Source organism: Hippichthys cyanospilos, chromosome 18 (assembly GCF_059441005.1).
Source record: "Hippichthys cyanospilos isolate Australia breed blue-spotted pipefish chromosome 18, RoL_Hcya_1.0, whole genome shotgun sequence".
In the NCBI taxonomy this organism is placed as follows: Eukaryota; Metazoa; Chordata; class Actinopteri; order Syngnathiformes; family Syngnathidae; genus Hippichthys; species Hippichthys cyanospilos.
Window position 1 is genome coordinate 15,778,532 of NC_142386.1, and position 19,548 is coordinate 15,798,079.

The window sequence follows — 19,548 nt, forward strand, 5'->3', positions numbered from 1 at the left end:
GAGCGTAGCCGCTGAACGGATTAAGTTCGTAACACGGGGGCCCACTGTGTGTGTGTGTGTGTGTGTGTGTGTGTGTGTGTGTGTGTGTGTATATATATATATATATATATATATATATATATATATATATATATATATATATACATACACACACACTTAATCGACCAATAGCGTATCGGCATCTCCGTGACTGACACTGTGACTGAGACAGTGACTTTGACATTGTAAGAGCAATAGCATATTAGCGTCACAATGACATGCGGGAACAATTGATTTTATTGACGCAGCAAAGCGAAAAAAAATAGCACAGACACATTGACCGGCATATTAGGGCATGTTGGAATGTTCGTAAGACTGTGCGTAAGGGGGGGATAAAAAACGCCGTGGTTCATGTTCGTAAGATGAAATGTTAGTATAAGAGGGAGTTCGTAAACCGGGGGCCCACTGTATCTATATATTTAGTAAAAATGAATTTAAAATGAAATTGACTTTCATTAAAGGTATTATAATTATTATAGTCATGATAATGAGGTCAGGTTATGTTAGGCCAGCAGAGAAGGCCTTGCTGGCCCTGACAGTCCACCACTAACAATCAATGTTCCCTCTAATTTTGAATGTGCCTGAGCCTTCACACAAATTCCCTGAGCAGGCATTGGACCAAGGTGAGCAACTTCAGACATGCACACAGTGAGTCGCTGTGTGCATATCTGATGTCGCCCCTAAAGTAACCTATATCACATGACTCATATTCTGTCATTAATGAGCAAGGAAGGAGTGGGGGCTCTGAGCATATCCAGGGGCCTAGCTGCGGCCATAGAATGATGATGCAAGGCTGCTTGGAACTCTAAGAAATGAAGGGTACAGCATGACCTGATGATGTCCAACAACTTTTAAACATATGTAAAGACCAGTACTTTGCTTTTGGGCACATAGCCTGTCATTTATGAGGGCATAGCCGAGGTAAAAAGCGTCGTCCAGGACTAATATGGGAGAGCGATGCATCTATGGTTGCCATGTTTGTAGGAGCCAAGTCACAGCATTTGGAATTATTATTCGTTTTGATCCTAAAATCCCAAAGTTAATTTAAATGTCAGTTTTTTAAATTTGTTGATTGGTTGTTTTGGCTCACTGCCCAGTGGACATTTATGTTACTGTCCCTTTAAATCTGGGAGAGAGGTCCATGATACTGGCCCTTTAAGAGCCTTGGGGTTTGCGTCACAGGGGCAATTGAGATTGATTGCAGATTAGAGTGCACGGTTTCTTCACTGTAATGTTTGCCTTTTACTTGAAGTGCTTTTTTTTTGAAGAACTGCTGTGGAAATAAATTGATCGTTTTATTGATTCAAAGAGAGACCTGTGGAAATGTTATTATTTATTATATTTGAACCTGGCAAGCATACGAGAAAGCCAGGCGGCCAGAAGAATGCACCATGTTGCGAAACAAATCACAACTATTTCTGTTCGTGTTCAACAAGGTTGTTATTATTTTTTCATATCTTGAGCAATAAATGTTTTAGACATGACAGTGTGATGTATATTGCACTTGTCACCATGGCCATAAACAAGTCACAAGTTGTGAAAAAGAAAAAAAAAATAAATCTCACTCACTTTCACCGCTTATTCTTTTATTTGCATATTCTCTGATTGCCATTCCATCTTATAGGAAGCACATTTCTTTTTTACTTTGGCGTGTTGAGCGGATGTGTCACTGCTCGTTCGTTTCCCGAGTAAAAGGGGTTAGCATTTGACGTCTCTTAACTCCACACTGTTGCTAGCTAGCTAACTAGCACGGGGTGTGCAGGGATCGTTTCTGTCCTTACGTTTGATTGGATGAATAGAATAAGTGAAACATTCATAGGCTGGAAACTTGTCACTCGCTGTCACAATGCAAAATGTTTCAGAAAACAATATTATTGGTCTAATTAACCAGATAAGATGAGGTATAATATTAAGTATTATTTATTACGTTTGTATCGCATTGTGTTTTATGCGCAGCATAGACATTCTTGTGCGCTGAGATCGTGCGAGCAGTGCGTAAATTCGCACGCTCGCAGCTTAGAGGGAACACTATTAACAATGACACTCCGGACTACGACACAGTTGTAGCTCTTTACCTGCAGGACACAATCGTAATAAAAGGCGGTACAACACTACCTGGAGCCAGCTTACCCATCATGCATTGCGTGACAAACTACGGGTAGTACAGCTCAGAATACACCATACACACCACAGTGATTGTTGAGGGACGCAGTCAGAGGGATGCTCACAAGGACACAAAAAGGGAGTCTGTTATCTGTCTGCCCCAGTGGTAATAAAAAGGGTAGAAAAGTAGTCATTAATCTGCATGGTGAGAGGTTTAGGCTGGTTAATTTTTCAAGATTTTTGTTCTCTTCTTTTTAAATGTTTTTCATGTGACTTCTTTGAATATTATTTAAATGTAATGTGGTTCATTGGATCATGAATTTTGCCTTGCAAAGATAATGCTCACTTTTGAAGGTGTATCTACCAACTCTCACTACAATATGGTGCACATCATTTCAATAGCCCATGCTTGTGTATTGAAGGAATCTAGAAAAAGCTTCTTGCCTTAAACTAGTTCGTAGCGTGTTCGTTTTTGTTGAAAGATCGCTCATACCACAACATAGTGAAACAATTGATTAAATCCAGACAGAGTGGGAAAGTACACGATGCCTCGGGCCAGTCCTTCCACAGGTCGGAGCAGAAAATGGCAACGTTTCACCTTCCACATTCAGTTCTTATACCCTTTTGGCGTATGTAGTCCCATGGTGGAATGCAGGTGTGTGTGTGTGTGTGTGTGTGTATGTGCGCGTGCACGTGCATGCGTGCGTGTCGGTGTGTGCGTGTGTGGGGAAGGTGTCTTTAAAAGTCTTTGTTCTGCCGGCCATTCTTTGAAGCGGGAGGAAGTCTGAGCACCATAAACCCTGACTGATATCTTCTCTTGAATCAATCAATCAATCAATCAAATTTTATTTGTATAGCCCTAAATCACCGAAGTCTCAAAGGGCTTCACGGATGCCTTTCAGTGTAAGGTACACAACAGCATCCCCTGTCAAAGCTCCCAGAAAGGGAAGGAAAAACTCAAAAACCTCAATTAGGGGAAAATCATAAACCTCCAGAAGGGACCACAGGTGGGAGGAGCCCCCTTCCAGGCCCACAGGTTGAAGTGGATGCTGCATGTACCAAACACAGACATACACATAAACACTATAAATTACAGAAAACATATTGTGCTATATAGTGCAGTGATGTCTTGACAGCAGGCAAAGCCATTGGGCAGGAACCATCCCACATTCGAACCAGGTGGACCGCAGACGCCCCATCTCCTAACCCGCGATGGTCGATCAGCGCAGGGCCCATTGGAGGCGGTCAAGACAACCCTCACCATCTAGCTAGCCCCCTCTCCCAGCCGGAAGAGGGGGGCAGGAAAAAAGAGAAAAGAAGAGAGCTGCAGACAGGCTCAATTAACTTAAGGTTTTTGAATATAAATGTGTTTTTAGTTGGGATTTAAAGATTTCTACTGAGGTGGCTGCGCGAACTTCTATAGGTAGGGCATTCCATAGTACTGGCGCGCGAATGGAAAATGCCCTTGATCCCGCGGACTTCTTTTTAGCCTGTGGGGTCGATAGCAAACCGGCATTTTGTGATCGAAGTTGTCGGGACGGGACATATGGTGATACTAAGTCGACAAGATAGGAAGGAGCTAAACCGTGTAAAATTTTATAAGTAATTAACAGCACCTTAAAATCACATCTCACGTATATTGGAAGCCAATGCAGGTCAGCTAGAATCGGAGTAATATGATCGAACTTTCTCGTCCTTGTCAATAGTCTTGCTGCTGCATTCTGTACAGACTGCAGGCTTTTAATGTAGGACGTGGGAAGTCCAGAAAACAAAACGTTACAATAGTCTAGGCGCGACGCGACAAATGCATGAATTAATGTTTCTGCATCACTAAGAGAAAGAATAGGGCGAATCTTAGCTATATTGCGGAGGTGAAAAAATGCCGTTCTTGTCATGTTCTTAATATGTGTCCGAAAGGAGAGAGTTGAGTCAAATATCACACCGAGATTTTTTGCAGAACTACTTTGGGAAATAATACAGTTTTCCAGGTTCAACGTGGTATTCTTAAGCAAGTGCTGATGATGAGCAGGGCCAATAAATAACATCTCAGTTAAACTAGGGTTGAGAAGCAGAAAATTGGAAGACATCCATTGTTTAATCTCGGCAAGGCAGGCCTTGAGTTTACTGCACTTGCACGGATCCGTTATTTCTAAGGGCATATAAAGTTGGGTATCATCAGCATAGCAATGAAAACTAATAGCATGTTTACGTATAATATCGCCAAGACGAATCATGTAGATGTTGAACAATAAGGGACCAAGTACTGACCCTTGCGGGACACCACATGAGACGGAGAAAGATTCAGAGATCGCATTGCCATAAGAGACACTATGCGTCCTTCCCAGGATGTAAGATCTGAACCAAGAACGTGCTGATCCCGAGATACCAACACATGATCTAAGACGTTCTATAAGAATATGATGATCAATAGTGTCAAATGCGGCACTAAGATCAAGCAGTAATAATATTGATGAGATGTTGGAATCCATGGCTAAGAGAAGATCATTCGTCACTTTTACTAGGGCTGTCTCAGTTGAGTGGTTGGCCCTAAAACCTGACTGAAGGAGTTCAAATCTATTGTTGTCTATCATAAAATCGCTAAGCTGTTGTGCTACAACTTTCTCAAGAATTTTGGCAATAAACGGAAGGTGTGACACTGGCCTATAGTTAAAGAGATTTTCAGGATCTAGGTGAGGTTTCTTAAGTAATGGTTGAATGACGGCCGTCTTAAAAGCTTCAGGTACAATGCCAGAGGAGAGTGACAGGTTGATAATATTCAAGACAGATGACCCTAAGACCGGGAATAAATCTTTAACGAGTTTGCCTGGAAGCGGGTCGAGCATGCAGGACGTCGGCTTTGCTGCATTAACCAGGTGTGTAAGACACTCCAGGGATACTAAATCAAACTGGGACAGGGTAACCGAGACTTTCTTGAACCTGATTGTCCAAACTAGCATCAACAGTCACAGCCGAGGGGGTAAGTGGCGCTGCCTTTTTTATTTAGTCCCTTGTTAGCTGAATCCGCTGAGTAAAGAATAGCATAAAATCGTGTGCTGAATGGAGGGAACTATGATTAATCTGCTGCTGTTGCGTGAGCTGTGCTACCGTGTCAAATAAATATTTTGGGTTGTTTTTATTAAGACTAATCATTTTGGAAAAGTAATTTGTTTTTGCTAACCTAAGAGCCTCTTCATATTTCAGCAAGCTATTGCACCAGGCCTGACGGAAAACCTCGAGTTACGCGTTTCATCCGTAAACCACGGAGTGTGCTGCTTTGGACGAGTTTTAAGTTTCAGCAGCGCTATAGAGTTTAGGGAATTTAAAAGAACCGTATTAAAATCATCCGCGAGCTTATTGACTGAACCAGTGAAAGACGGAAAGGCAGCTGTTGCGGAAGGCAGTAATTCAGAAAGTGCAGCAGTGGTTGATGAGTTAATATCACGGCTCTTAAAGCCTTGGTTGTGGATAATAAGACCACACTGAGCTAGGACTTCAAATGTTATAAGATAATGATCAGACATAGCGTTAGTATGCGGCAGAATTGTGATACTTGAGGCAGTTAGGCCATGAGTTAACACTAAGTCTAAGATATTACCATTCCGGTGTGTCGCTGCTTTTATTATTTGTGTAAAACCAAATGCATCGATTATTGCTTGAAATGCTACAGTAAGTGGCTCCAATGGGGAGTTCATATGAATATTGAAGTCACCCATAATTAGTATATTATCTGTGTGAGTTATTAAGTCAGCCGTAAGTTCAGGGAATTCATCTAAGAATCCAGAGTATGGACCGGGAGGACGGTAAATAACTACCACATAGAATGGTGGTGAGGAGCTCGATCGCATAACGAGAGCCTCAAATGTCTTGAAGGTGTGATTAGTGCTCGTGCTAAGTTTAAAATCAGATTATGAAATTAGGGCAACACCCCCCCCCCCTTTTTTTTTTTAACAGGGTAACATGTGAGCCCACAAAGTTTGGGGGTGAGGCCTCATTTAATGATAAGAATTCATTTGGTTTTAGCCAGGTTTCGCAGAGACCAAGCACTTTAGGATTGTGATCTGTAATAAGATCATTTACAAGAAGGGCTTTGAGCGGATTGACCTAATATTTATGATGCCGAATTTAAACTGGGAAATTTTTCCTGGACTATTCTGAGTCCTCATTTTGGTAGTACTAATACCAACAAGATTTTTATGGCTGGGGCTTGCTTTGTATTTTGAGTAAATAAAACCTCGTCGCAATGTTAGTAAAGTAGGAATTCGATTGTTGACGACTACAACGGGTATTTTCCTTAATCAACACCACCTCAGCAGAAATCTTATCATTAGGGCATTCAGCATTAGGTATTGAAACAGTGTGTGGATTGCAGTGACCTGGACTAAATATGCTATGTGTGTTGTAGCAGTCCAGCCTAGTGCCGGTTAACTCTAGCCTTAACGACTCCACACCCGTTCTAGCAGGCTCGCTACTCGCCTGCGACCGACATGCTCTTATGTGGGAAGTCATGGAAGGCTCAAACAGTAATCTATGTTTCGAGAAAGTGTGATGGCGCCTTCCCAGTTAGGGTGAAGGCCATCCATCTTTAGCAGGTCGGGCCGGCCCCAGAAAGAGGGCCAATCATCCACAAACTGGAAACCCTGCTCTCTACAGAAACTAGCCATCCAACGGTTAAGCGAGAATAATCTGCTGAACCTCTCATCATTGCCTCTCGCAGGAAGAGGGCCAGAGACAATAACTCAATGCTGACTCATCTTTCTAGCGAGATTACAAGTCCTAGCTATGTTCTTCTTTGTAATCTCAGACTGCCTCATTCTAGTATCGTTGGAGCCGACGTGTATCACTATGTCCGAGTAGCTAGTGTTGTTTGCACTAGACTGGTGTCTAGCCCTCTTGCGTGTCAGCTCCCTAAGGTTAGCTTCAATGTCGGGTGCTCTGGCCCCAGGAATACATATTACGGTGGCTGGCGTTTTAAGCTTGATGTTACGGGTGATGGAGTCCCCTATAACTAATGTGTGGGAGCCAGTAGACTGAGATGGAGTTTGCCTAGCAAGGGGGCTAAAACGATTATGCGTCCGAACAGGCTCACCGCGGCTAGCAGGCTTCTTAGGGCTAATGCTAGCTGGACTAGCAGGTAGGCTACGACCCGCACTAGCCGACGCTAGCGGCATTGCGGGAGGGCTACAGCCCGCACTGTCACTATCAGATGTGTCCATCTGATCTACGATTATCAGACTACTCTGCTATAGCTGACGGACACGGCCCTCTAGGAGAGAAAGGCTCTCCATGAGAATAACGCAGGTGTCGCAAGTGACAGATGCGGTGGAGGTGCACGGAGCCATGCTTATCTTAGTACAGCTGAGCGAATACTTACGCTAGCAGAGCTGCACAAGAACGAGAATGAACGGAGCTAGGAGCTGTTCAGAGAATCGGCGAATCACTAGCTATCGAAGAATAGAAACAGTCCTCAAAAATGAAGAAAAAATAAAAAACACCGAACACAGGTCCGACGGGTGGTGGTAAAATAGAAAAATAGAAGAAGAAGAAAAAAAAAAAAAAAGGCCACACCTAGCCTTTTGCTCCTGGTGGAACGTTGTGTCTGGGGATGCCATGTGTTCCTTTTGGAGGTGCTGACTTGTCTTTATTTCTCCTGGGCCAAGACTATATCTGCTTTATATGACATTACGTTGTCTCAATCTTTATTAGAATAATACAATTCCATGTACACATTATTTTATTTAAATATTGAATTTGAAAAATATGTATTTCCTTCAGTATGCTGTTGTGTGAATTTGGTTAGGTTAAAGTACTGGCGTCACCAGACATTTTACTGGGGCATGTGCCCCAGTATAGATCTACTGTGCCCCAGTAAAAATGTCATCAATAAAAAAATAAAATCATTTTAGAACATACATTATACTTTCTATGATACTTATTACTCCTGTGTTGATGTCACGACGATCCACGTGAGCAACGCACATATGGCAATTTTTTACATGCAAGACGTCAGCTTTATCATCAGTACTTCCTTGTCAGGGAGAGAGAAAGAGAGCGCATGAAAAAGAGCCCCCTCTCAGTCGCAGGTGAAATCGCTGAGTATGGAATTATTTGTGCCACTAACGAGCAATGAATGAAACAGAATGAGATTTTGCTCGCTCAAAATCTCTCACTGCTCGCGATAGCACTCCTCTCCCTGCTCGACATTGAAATGTGCTTTCTGCGTGCTCTGCTTGATACACGCGTTAAAGTGCCAGCCAATCAAAGCTAGCAAAGCATTGATTGTTTGCTCTCCAATTAGGTTGATTGTTACGTATACCCGGAAATAGTGAACAAGTTCGCTTCACACGGACATGGACGAGAGAAGGTGGCTTTGTTTGGACACGATTTGTGGACCAGTAATAATTAATCACTGAAAAAACAAAACAAAAACTAAACATTGTTAGTGAGTTATCGAGCAAGAGGGAGAGCGAGTGAGAAAGAGATAAAGGGAAACAGGCAGATGAAGTAAGTTGAGCCTAAGACATTTTTTAAATATTATTTTGGTTTTAAATGGGTTCAAACTGTAACTTATAGATGGAAATCAGAAAGATTTTTGCCCCTGGCAGGGATAAAAAAGCAGGGCTTGAAAGAGGCTGGTGAAGTTCTATCTGACTAGGCAACATAAGGCTTGAGTTAATGTTAATTTAGCTAATGTTATTCCTTATCAAGAAAATCATGTTAATTTGCTGTACAGTTTTGGGGGGAGAATCAAGTTTGTTTGTCTTTGACTAAAATGATCCTGTTTTGTCACAATAGTTACAGTGAAAGTATATATGGTTGTGTTGCCAGAAAATATTGTAAAATTTCTGTAATTTTCACCAGAAACATGGCTGGAAATGTCAGGTTTTGTCGCATTGTGGTTAGCACGTCATCCTCAGAGTCTCAGAGTTCAAAACCAGCCGGCTCAGGACTCCCTGTCTGGAGTTTGCATGTTCTCCTCGAGCTAGTGTGGGGTCGCTCCTGGCACAAAACATGCATGAAAGGTGTATTGGACACTCTAAATTGTCCTTAGGTGTAATTGGGTGCGTGAATGGTTGTTTTGTCTCTGTGCCCTGCAATTGGCTGGCAACCAGTCCAGGGCATCCCCCTCCTACTGCCCGTCAACAGTTGGGATAGGCACCAACAAGCCACGAACGAATGATTCTTGTGAGGATAAGTGGCTATAGATAATGGATGGATAGATGAAAGTGCTGAATGTTTTTTTTTTTTTTGCGCACTTTGAATTTTTTGTGCCCCAGTACAGTATTAGTTCTAGTGACGCCCTTGGGTTAAAGACACGTTTGGCCCTTGCAAACAACTGGGAGTGGACTATCATACAGTATACAGAAGAATGTAGAGGTGCCCCCCCCCCCCCCCCCCCCCCCCCCCCCCCACACACACACACACACACACACACCGCTTGCCACAATGTCAAAACATAATTTTGTCATGCTTACTTCTTGTAAAAGCATGCTACTGTAAAAGATAAGTAAAATAATCAATTGTGAGTGAGCACTGGTTCCTCTTTCATGCTATTTGAACCCCACCAAGAGGAACTGTGCTCCACAAAAAAGGGCCTCATTCGACAAGCGTTTGCATCCAAATTGGTGGAAAGCTCTTTTTTAGTGCTTTATGGGAAGCGTTGAGCAGCGTCAGTGCTAGGAGCTTCCCCATTTCGTATGAAGCACCCAGGTGAAGCCTTGAAATCTTAGAAGTAGGCCAACTTGCTACAATGTCCCTGCGCTTGCGTTGTCAGATCATGCACTCACAAGATTGTGAATAATGAGGCTGGCCTTACTGAACGATGACAAAAAAGTTATACACTAGCGAGCTGTACTGTACAGCACAGCCATTTGGAGAGCAGTACGATGAATGTGTGGGATTCTGGGCAATGAGAGAGCAGGGTACTAGTGCAGTGTTATGGCACGTTAAACGCATGTGAGAATTTCAAGTTTTGTCTTGGAGCATGCGAGTCATCGCTCATATTGAATTTTTTCTCGTATTAAGAAGCGAAAATTTGACCGAGCTTTTACTCGTAAAGTGAGTATTTCATGTACAGAAGCATTTGTATCTAGGGGTTCCATTGTATTTTGTAGCGTTTTCTTGGCTCAAAAACAATCACAAGAATCTCAAGAGTTTGAAGTTTTGATGCAAGATTGCCATATCAATTGCTAATGTAAATTCAGACTTATTCTGCCTGGCTGTCTGCTAACCATTCTGAAACAATTTTTTTACTACAGAGTGCAGAGTGATGAAGAATCAGAAGGCACATCGTAGTATGATCAAGAGTCCTGGATCTGTCAAACGTTGCAAGTCCCCTGCTGAATCAAGTAAGCTCTTTTCTTTTTAAGTTGGAATGCAGTTGGAATGGGTACAATGATGGCTGAGGAGAAAACAATAGTAGTGGGGGTGGAGGTACAATCCTTCAGTCTTGCCCAACTGACCTCATTGGTTTATTGATTGGTATTGATTACAGATGCCTTGCGGATGGCTGCACACATTAGCTGTTCAACCCTACTTTGATTATTTCTGTGACATATGAGATGGATGTTTGTCTGCAGTAAATGTAGTATTTAGGTTTACTGGCTGTGCCAGTAGGGAGGAAAGTGAGGTGCTCGATGATGAAAACGAAATGCATATGGTTCAGAAATGTGTTATTATGTATAGTGAAGACAACAAAATAATACAACGGAATATATACAATATATACAATGTGCACAGGGCGGTAGTTGGTTGGCTCACACAATTCAGTGAGTCACACGGCAGGTGAACGCACTCTGGTCCATTCGCTCGTGGGTTTAGCTCGCCATCAACGAGAACCTGGCCTTTATAAAACAGGACCGGCAATACGTAATATGATAATCTAACATTACACATAATTCACCATGTAAAATAGCATTTTATAATATCACTTTGATAATTCCTTATCATCTTTATGATCGTCATGAACATTAAATAAAATCCTAGGGTTTTCGATAGCAGTGGTCACACAGTTTGTCACTGCACAGGAGTACTCCATGTTACACATTCAAGCATCGGATACATAGGACAGACACGATAGCCTTAGCACATTGGCATTAGCACGATAGTGACAAACAGCATGCTGACTCACCAGTCACTTGTTTACAACAACTCATGGCGTGCACAATTGCTCGTGAGAAGGGCGGAACATCTGCAATGGTGGCAGCACAACAGTTACTGTCGTGGTTGAAAACGATCATCGCAGATTCAAATCGGCTAAGTGCGTACCTGTGTCTGCTATGGTCCGTCCCGCACCCAACTCACGAGGGAATGCTGGGCAGGGCCATGTTTAAAAAGACGTGCGCACGACGTCTCGCGGTCGATCTCGCGATAGTTCAACTCGACGGTGTAGTCGTGTAAAAATGATATCGGAGAAATCAATTTAGGCTAGATAATAGCAAGGCATCGAAGAAATTAGCTGGGTTACAGAGACAATCTAGCGCAGGGGTAGGACACCAGTTCCTCAAGAGCCATACCCTGCTTATTTTCAATGTCTCCCTCACCTTTCACATCTGTTTCAAATAATCAACTCATCAGCAAGCCCTGTAAAAGCCTGATAATGATCCTGATAATTTCAATCAGGTGTGTTGAATGTGAGACACATCAAAAACAGGCTGGATATGGTTCTTGAGGAACCGGAGTTCCCTACCCCTGATCTAGCTGGAGGGAAGCACTAGCTTGAGCAGGTGATGAGTAGCAGCTGTTGGTGTTGGGGGCTGATTGGCTGGAGGGTTGAGCAGGTGTGGTGAGACAGAGAAATTAGGTGGCTGAGTGATGGACTATGACAGATATACTTAGTTCAAGAGTGGTTTCAATGAAGCCTGCTTAACAATGAACATTTGTCCAAGTTGTGTTTAAAACACTCACTGGCCACCTGGCCGGCAGTCTGCTCAAGTCTTTTTGTCTCGTGTAGACGAAAAGCTGCTTTAATCCACTTTAAAAATTCTGGCATGTAAATACTAATGCGCCAATGGATGTAGTACAACAATGTGACACAATAAGAAACAAATGACTTATTAAAATTTCTGAGGAATGGAAATCATAGGGTGACGTTGTGGCATTGGACAAAAATCATCTATCATCCATGGTGCTTGGATTGTTTATTTTTTTTTAACTTAATATTAATATTAAAAAACACTTATAACAAACAGTATAAAATAACAATTACAGCGTCTGGGTGCAGCAATAATTTCCAAACAGAGTAAATTTCTACATAAAATCTTCATTGTCCAATGTTAGTGTCAGTATTTTTTTCCTTGTATTCTGTCCATTTCTTCGATTTGTCTTTAAACAGTGCCTCTTGCACTTTTGGTCTGTGTGTCTCTTCATTACAAATACTTTGTAGTTCTTCCAGCGCTCACCCACTGCTCCACGGTTGGTGATTCCATTTTATACCACAATCTTATGATCACTTTTTTAGTTGCTGTCAAAAGCACCTTAACAATGTATTCATCCTGCTTGTGTCCTGTGTTAAATTCCCTAATAAAGTACCATGGGATAGGCACCACAAGCCACAAGCCCACAACCCTTGTGAGGATAAGTGGCTATAGATAATGGATGGATAGATGGAAGTGCAGAATGTTTTTGGGGTTTTTTTGCGCACTTTGCACACACTCAGGAAATTTGTGGGTTACACTTAGGAGTACCAGGCCATAGTAGTTGGTACATGGTATTTGGTTTCATTAAAAAGTCTTCCTCCATGCTGTACCTCACTATTTGTTCCGCCAGCAAGAATGCCAGAAAGCAAGCACGCATTTTCCTATGAAGATAGCCCTCACAATATGAAATCTTATTAAAATAATATTAATTTGGAAAATGCATTACAAATACTGAACCGGTCAGCATTAGTCAAAAAGATCTTAAACTAATAAAACTTTGCAAATGAATTTGGTTTCATTACTTTTGTATTAATTTAAAACTATTACAGTGCAGTGATCCCTCGTTTTTCGGGGTTAATTGGGACCGGAAACCCCCCTCGATAAATGAAAACCGCGATATTTACTTAAATATGAAATGATTAAACCTTATACACTAACTGAACAGCAACTACCACTTTCTATCTTTTGAACTCTCGCAAGCAGCTGCCCGGACATTGAATTAAAGTGAAGCCTCTTATATCATAATAAAACACTTGAAATTTAAATTTATTACAAAAGAAATCCAGGTAAAAGTCAGATTCCCAAAGCTGTGCATTTCTCCGTTGCTGTCTATGTAGGCACACAGAAGGGTGTGTGCGTTTGCTTTCGGCACGCCTACGAGTCACGTGATCAGCTCCCAGAGACCAAGCTGACAATCAATGTGCTTACTAGCACGTTCGTAACGTGTGCGTGTGTGCTGAGTTGAGCGCACACAGGCGGTACAGGAGAGACGAAAGCAAGCTTTTGGATCCTCTTGCCTTTTGTAATAAATTGGAATTTAAAGTGTAAACTGCGTTTTAATCATGTTCGGTAAGCTTCTTGTTACTCGCTCTAGTCTGACGTCCGAGGAAGTGCTAAACGTATAGGCATGTGACTAGACATGGAAGACACGATAAAGAGAGTGCAAGATTAAAGTAAATATGTTTACTGCAGTAGTAGTTCGACTCCCAAGGAGTGCCAGTGACAAGAGCATTTATAGATAACATGCCTATCTGACATGTCGCTCCGCAATATAATTTTTATTTCTCCCCCAAAAAATCCTTGATGCACTGAGGGTGCGATAGGCGAAGCGAGGAGGGGTGAGGGATCACTGTATATATCTGAACCCTTGTTGAACCCTTGCTTGTAGCGAGGTTGCGCCGGTGACGCGTGACCACAAATGCTTACTTTACTTTTTCCTTCTGCCGAAGTCGTACAGAATGTCTCTCGACAAGCATCTATTAAACCAAGTTGAGATAAATCGCTGGAAACTATTCTTTCTAAGCTTTTTGTGCCTCAAAGGACATTTCTGTGCATTTTTGCAACCTGTTATTACCGTGCTGTTAGGTTTGGTTATAAAACAAATGTCACTGTCAAGATGACAATGCTTTGGAATTAGAAGAATTCATCTGTGGTCCCTGCGTTTCACACTCAGGCCTTCAGTGATTCGGCCCCTTCAGAAGCACACATACGCATTACTGGGCTACACAGGCTATTTCCGGAGCATTTAAACATAAATAAACCAGCATTAGCAATCTAAACTTATCATTATATGTGATACTGCCAGAACTTAAAATAATTAATAATTTCAAATTATTTGTCCATAAAGTTTTATGAAGTCCACCAAGTGTCATGTCGGTGCAGCATGTTTGCGACGGATCTGGGAAGGTGGATTCAAAATAGAGGTATGCTGTATGAGATGGGCTCAATAAAACGATTTATTACTTGCAGAAGCTGTGCAAAACACAAAACATTAGTGCTACGTATATTAGAGCTGGAACACACTCATGACAGGTGACACAAATGACACGAACGACAGATGCCAGGGAAGAAAAACATGAACCCAAAAGCAATATAAGTTGAACTCCACAAAATAAAGCCACAAAAAGAAAAACCCAGACAGAACGTGACACCAAAAGCAGGCAAGCTTTAATAAGATTGTACGCTAAATTATAAATTGCACTTTAATATAAAAAACATCATTTTATCTCTTTACCACGAATTGAATAAAACTGATAAAATGACAAACATATTAAAAAAATATAATCAAGTGCTCGACTCACCAAAATGCGTGTCTCCTACTTTCAATACAAAATCCATTATTCTTTCTTTCCTCAGAAAGATTTCAATGACTTCCTAATTGAGTTTCTGCGTTTCATTTCCAATAAATCCTTTTGTATTGACATGGGCGCCAATGTTGAAAGTGGCGCCGGTCCAATTTCCGTTTTGTTCTTCTTCAGCCATTGTGGGTTAAAAAAAAAAAGCAGATTAGAATTTTCTGCTAAATGTCCGCGAGTTTGACTTCCATGTACGCTATGCGTCATATTTGCCGTTAGCTTATGCTTGAGCGACATGTTTCTTCTTTTATTTTTTTATCAATAACTTTAACTACTTCCAGCATTAAACATGGTGGACCAGTATGTTGAATCCAGTCACGTCACATTCAACGTGAGGCCTCTAGATGGCGAACTTATGGCTCGATTGACTATTGCAGCTGTCCATTAAGCATTAGGGCCACTGACATCCACCTGCGCTTGCACAGAAGCCTGCCAGACTCTCTTCTGTAGCCCTCTTCTGTCCCTAGGAAGCTGTACAGTTTCAGACCTGTCTCTTAGCCCCCACTCCCATATAAACCTCAACTTAGGGGCGGCATGGCTTAGTGGTAGAGTGGTTGTCTCCCAGCCGAAAGGCCGTGGGTTCGATCCCCCGACCATCAAAACCATGTCTAAGTGTCCTTGAGCAAGACACTGAACCCCCAGTTGCTCCTGATGCTGCGTCATCAGTAGGTAAATGACTAGTTAGTGTAAAGCGCTTTGAGTACCTAAGGTAGAAAAGCGCTATATAAGTGAAAGTCCATTTACCATTTTTACCATAACTTCCATTTGTCCCATTCTGTGAATTTTATTTTGGGAACCAACACAGGTAGGGATTGCAACAAATATAAAAGCTTTGGCAAGACATTTGTTTTGATCAACTCTATTCTTGGACTCATATCAAAAATTATACTTGGCCACCTTTCTAAGTCTCTCCTTATTTCTTGATTTATCTTTGAGTCATTACTACTCTCTTCCCTCCCAAGTAATCAATCTATTTACCATTCCACTTGATTTTATATGCATCCTGTACTTCCCGTCATGGCACATAGTTTATTGACTATACCTGAGTTTTGGTGAAATTGATTTTGTATCCTGAGTATGTACCATAAATTTCCGAGAGATTCATCAATCTTAGGGAAGCATATGTCGGGTTGAGTGAGATAACTAAGAACATCATCTGTGAACATACCTATCTTGTTATTTCTGTCCTATAGTCACCCCTTTTATCTTTTCTTCTTGTCTCATCATTTGTGCTAATGGCTCATTCAACAATGTAAAGATGTTCAGAGAGAGCCCACGCTCCTGCCTTGTTCTTCTTTCCAAATGAAATTGCCCAGTTAGGCCAACATGTAAAGGAATGTCCTGTTTTCAGTGTCATGCTTTTTCAGCATCTATACTGACCAGAATTGCACTCTCTTCTTGGTAGCACATGCATGCGCCGTCTTATATTATCTTGTATTTGCCTGCCCTTTATACTAAAGCCTGTTTGGTCCTCATCAGTCAGATTTTCCATAGACAGCTCTAATCTCTTAGCAATAATGGAGGTTGTTTCTTGTTTTTGACCATTACTTGTGCAATGGTTGCTTTTTGTTCTGCCGTCACTCTTTAAAAGAACAATGTGAGCAGCCAATTTTTTAAAAAACCCAATAGTAAAATAGATTTGCTGTTTCTTACATGTTAACATGTTCATTACATTTTTGCTACATTGTTTGAGATTTATTCACAAAAATCTTAACTCTTTCACTGCCATGGATGAGAATTTTCAGTTTAGCATAGGCTAGCATTATTGACTAATCTTAACAAAATAAACTCAGTGTAACTGTCGAATGAAAGTGCAGAACAAAATTCTCAGTTTGACAATTTCCCAGCAATGCCACAAATGGCATCAACACTTCATGAAGTTCCTTGACTCATTTGAACCTAGTTCTTTGGCACAAGATGCTACAGGATGATGGCAAAGTACTATAAGAAGCTTCAATATTTTGTAATTGTAACATTATCAACGCCACCGTGTGTGTGTGTGTATATTTTTTTCCTTTTAGCTAACGAGACAGGCTCCAGCAGCCAGATTTCCACTCCAATCTCCAAGCACTCCCCCACCTCCACCCCAACTAGCCCTGCACCGAGCAACAAGGAAAAGGTACCGCCACACACTAGTTTACTTTTTTGGTTGTTCTTAAACATTAGTAGATCATGTTCAATGTGATTTGCAGGAGCTCTACCTGCCCTTATCTCTGGATGACGATGATTCCATTGGGGAGTCCATGTAGACTCTGAAACCTTTTTTGCCAACCTGTGGCATTCCAGTTAATCAAGTGCCATCTATGGTGTTGCAACATCCACCGAGGGGTCAACTCGAATTCCATATGCTGTTTGAACACATAAAAAATAACCACTCATCCACCCCAAAATCAGTTTTCAAGAGCAAAATATTCATTTATCATGGCACTAATGTATTTACACTTTTCACGGTAAAGCAGATGTTAGCATTCCGAATCTTCACTTTGGGTTTGTGGACACGTTTTACACATAACGAAGTTCAGTGACAAAATGGGTGTTTTTATTTATATTTTTCTATAAGGGAGGTTGAGCGTTTCAAAACTGTGCATAGTTCTCCTCACCTTCTCTGGTTTACCCAGTCACCATTGCTGTGCTTCCATAACATCATTTTAACATTTCTCAGCTTCTACTGCTTGTCAAAAGTAAAAGAATTCTTGAGGGCATAATGTGTGGAAAGATGTCCTGAAAAGAGAGCTATCGTTACAGTAATTGCAATATCAAAAACATTCCACATGTTCCTCAGGTAATTGTTTATTTTATTTTTTTCTTGAAACTTTCTTCATTCATACAGTCGTGGGCTATACCCGCTTAGATCATATACCCTCTGTCTTGTACATACTGCATTGCATGAAACCGGTGAATTATTTTAAAGCTTTATGTGCAACAAAAAAGCTGTTTCATAAAGGACCTCATTCTGCATAAGATTGACCAAAGTTCAACTTGTTAATTAGGCCAGTCAGTAAAAGGCAGTGTTTTTAGTAAAATTTTAGTATGTCATAGACACTTAGGTAAAGGTCAAAGTCAGTGTTGCAGGTTAAAAAACAAAAAACAAACAACTTTTAGAAAAATTTCTGGAGGAAGTCCCAGTGATGTTAGCATGTTTCTCTCAAGGATCAACCGACTACATGTTGCTTTTCCTTTAATATAACGTTTATTAATTTATATGAATGTACCTGTCTTGGATTTTTCACTACATTTAAACTTGTGAGCTCTGAGCTCTTGTATTTTTTTAAGCTCCTTGAGCATCTAATTGTTTAAACAAATATATAATAATGACGTTTTTTTTTTTAAAGAATTTTCTCGGGTGTTGCAGGCAATCAAGCCCGAGACTTTTTGATTCAATTGGATGACACTGAAGCACAACCAACTATAGGCACTTTGAATGTCTGCATGGCACCATTACATTGCAGAAACACAAATTATCCTGCCAAAGGAAGCAAAAGTGCTGCATGTGTAGAATCCGTATTTTCAATTCCACATCTATGCATTTGGATTTTTGAAACGCTGATAATGTCTGACGTCATAAAGGTTGTGCGTCTCATCAATCTCAACCATATGGAAAGCAGTCTTTGATATCCTACGGAAAGCAGATACTGGTCACATGGTCATTAGTTAGTTTTACTATTGCACCTTTGTGCACAAGAGTGCTTGATTGTTCTACTAGTGAGTACAGAGCGTAAACATTCAGCCCACAGGTAGGATATCTAATAAAAGCTGTTAGCCATCCACTACAAAACGCGAATGCTGCCATTGGAATCATAATCCAACAGAGGGCACTGCTGTACAAGTCTCACTATTTTGCATGTTTTTTTTTTGTCTGTTTTTAAATTCTGGATACCTGCTATAGCTATTTCCATATAGTTAGATGTGTTTTTCTGCCTTTCAACTGCTAGCTCTACATGTGTAAAACAAGTATCAGTCTAGTATAAATTGACCACTAGCTCCCTGTGTGGTAATCTATTCACTAAATAATTGGTGCCTTGTTTTTGATGAAAACAAGAAATGAGATCTTGCTTGCTTTTTTAAAAATCACTTTTTGAAATCTTAAATGAAGCCTAACTGCTTGTTTTGTAGACTTAGACACTTTATCATGGTGTAAATACCCACCCACTTGTGCTGTTTTTATACTCTTCTTATGCCTTTTCTCATGGAATAAATGACTGTTTCATTGGAACGTTTGATTTTCCTGTGGTGTTTTGCAATGTCAAATGATTACTTGTTTCAGTGCTTCATTGAATGTAGTAATTGGTGTCATTTTGCAAATAAAACTCTTGTACAAGTACCTCTGTCTTTTAATGGTTTTATATGAAGTGATTGGGGGAGCAATCACTGTCCTCGTCAAAATATGCAAACAATAATGCCCACATAAAGTTCGTGCCGGCCAAAAGGGGGTCACCAGCAGTGTGTGGCCCTCCGAAAGTACCCTGGAGGGGGGGTAAATTGTACTACTACTACTACTACTACTACTACATGGGTGGCACAATGACAGACTGGTTCGTACATCTCTCTCACCAGGTGCATAGGATTGATTCCAGTTTGGGCCTTCCTATGTGGAGTTTGTATGTTTTCCATGTGCCTGTGGGGCACTCTCCAGGTAC

The 19,548-nt window shown here is 41.1% G+C and overlaps 1 protein-coding gene across 1 annotated transcript in view; it reads left to right on the forward strand.

The window, feature by feature from the left end:
• The window catches only part of LOC148409152 (neuronal migration protein doublecortin-like), a 42,043-nt gene extending 22,811 nt beyond the window's left edge, over positions 1-19,232 (forward strand). Inside the window, exons 5-7 of the mRNA XM_088440177.1 lie at positions 10,398-10,487; positions 16,933-17,030; positions 17,104-19,232. Of these exons, the coding sequence (XP_088296303.1) occupies positions 10,398-10,487; positions 16,933-17,030; positions 17,104-17,160 (245 nt within the window). The 3' untranslated portion in view covers positions 17,161-19,232. The remainder of the gene's footprint in view (positions 1-10,397; positions 10,488-16,932; positions 17,031-17,103) is intronic.
• Positions 19,233-19,548: the final 316 nt, after the last annotated feature.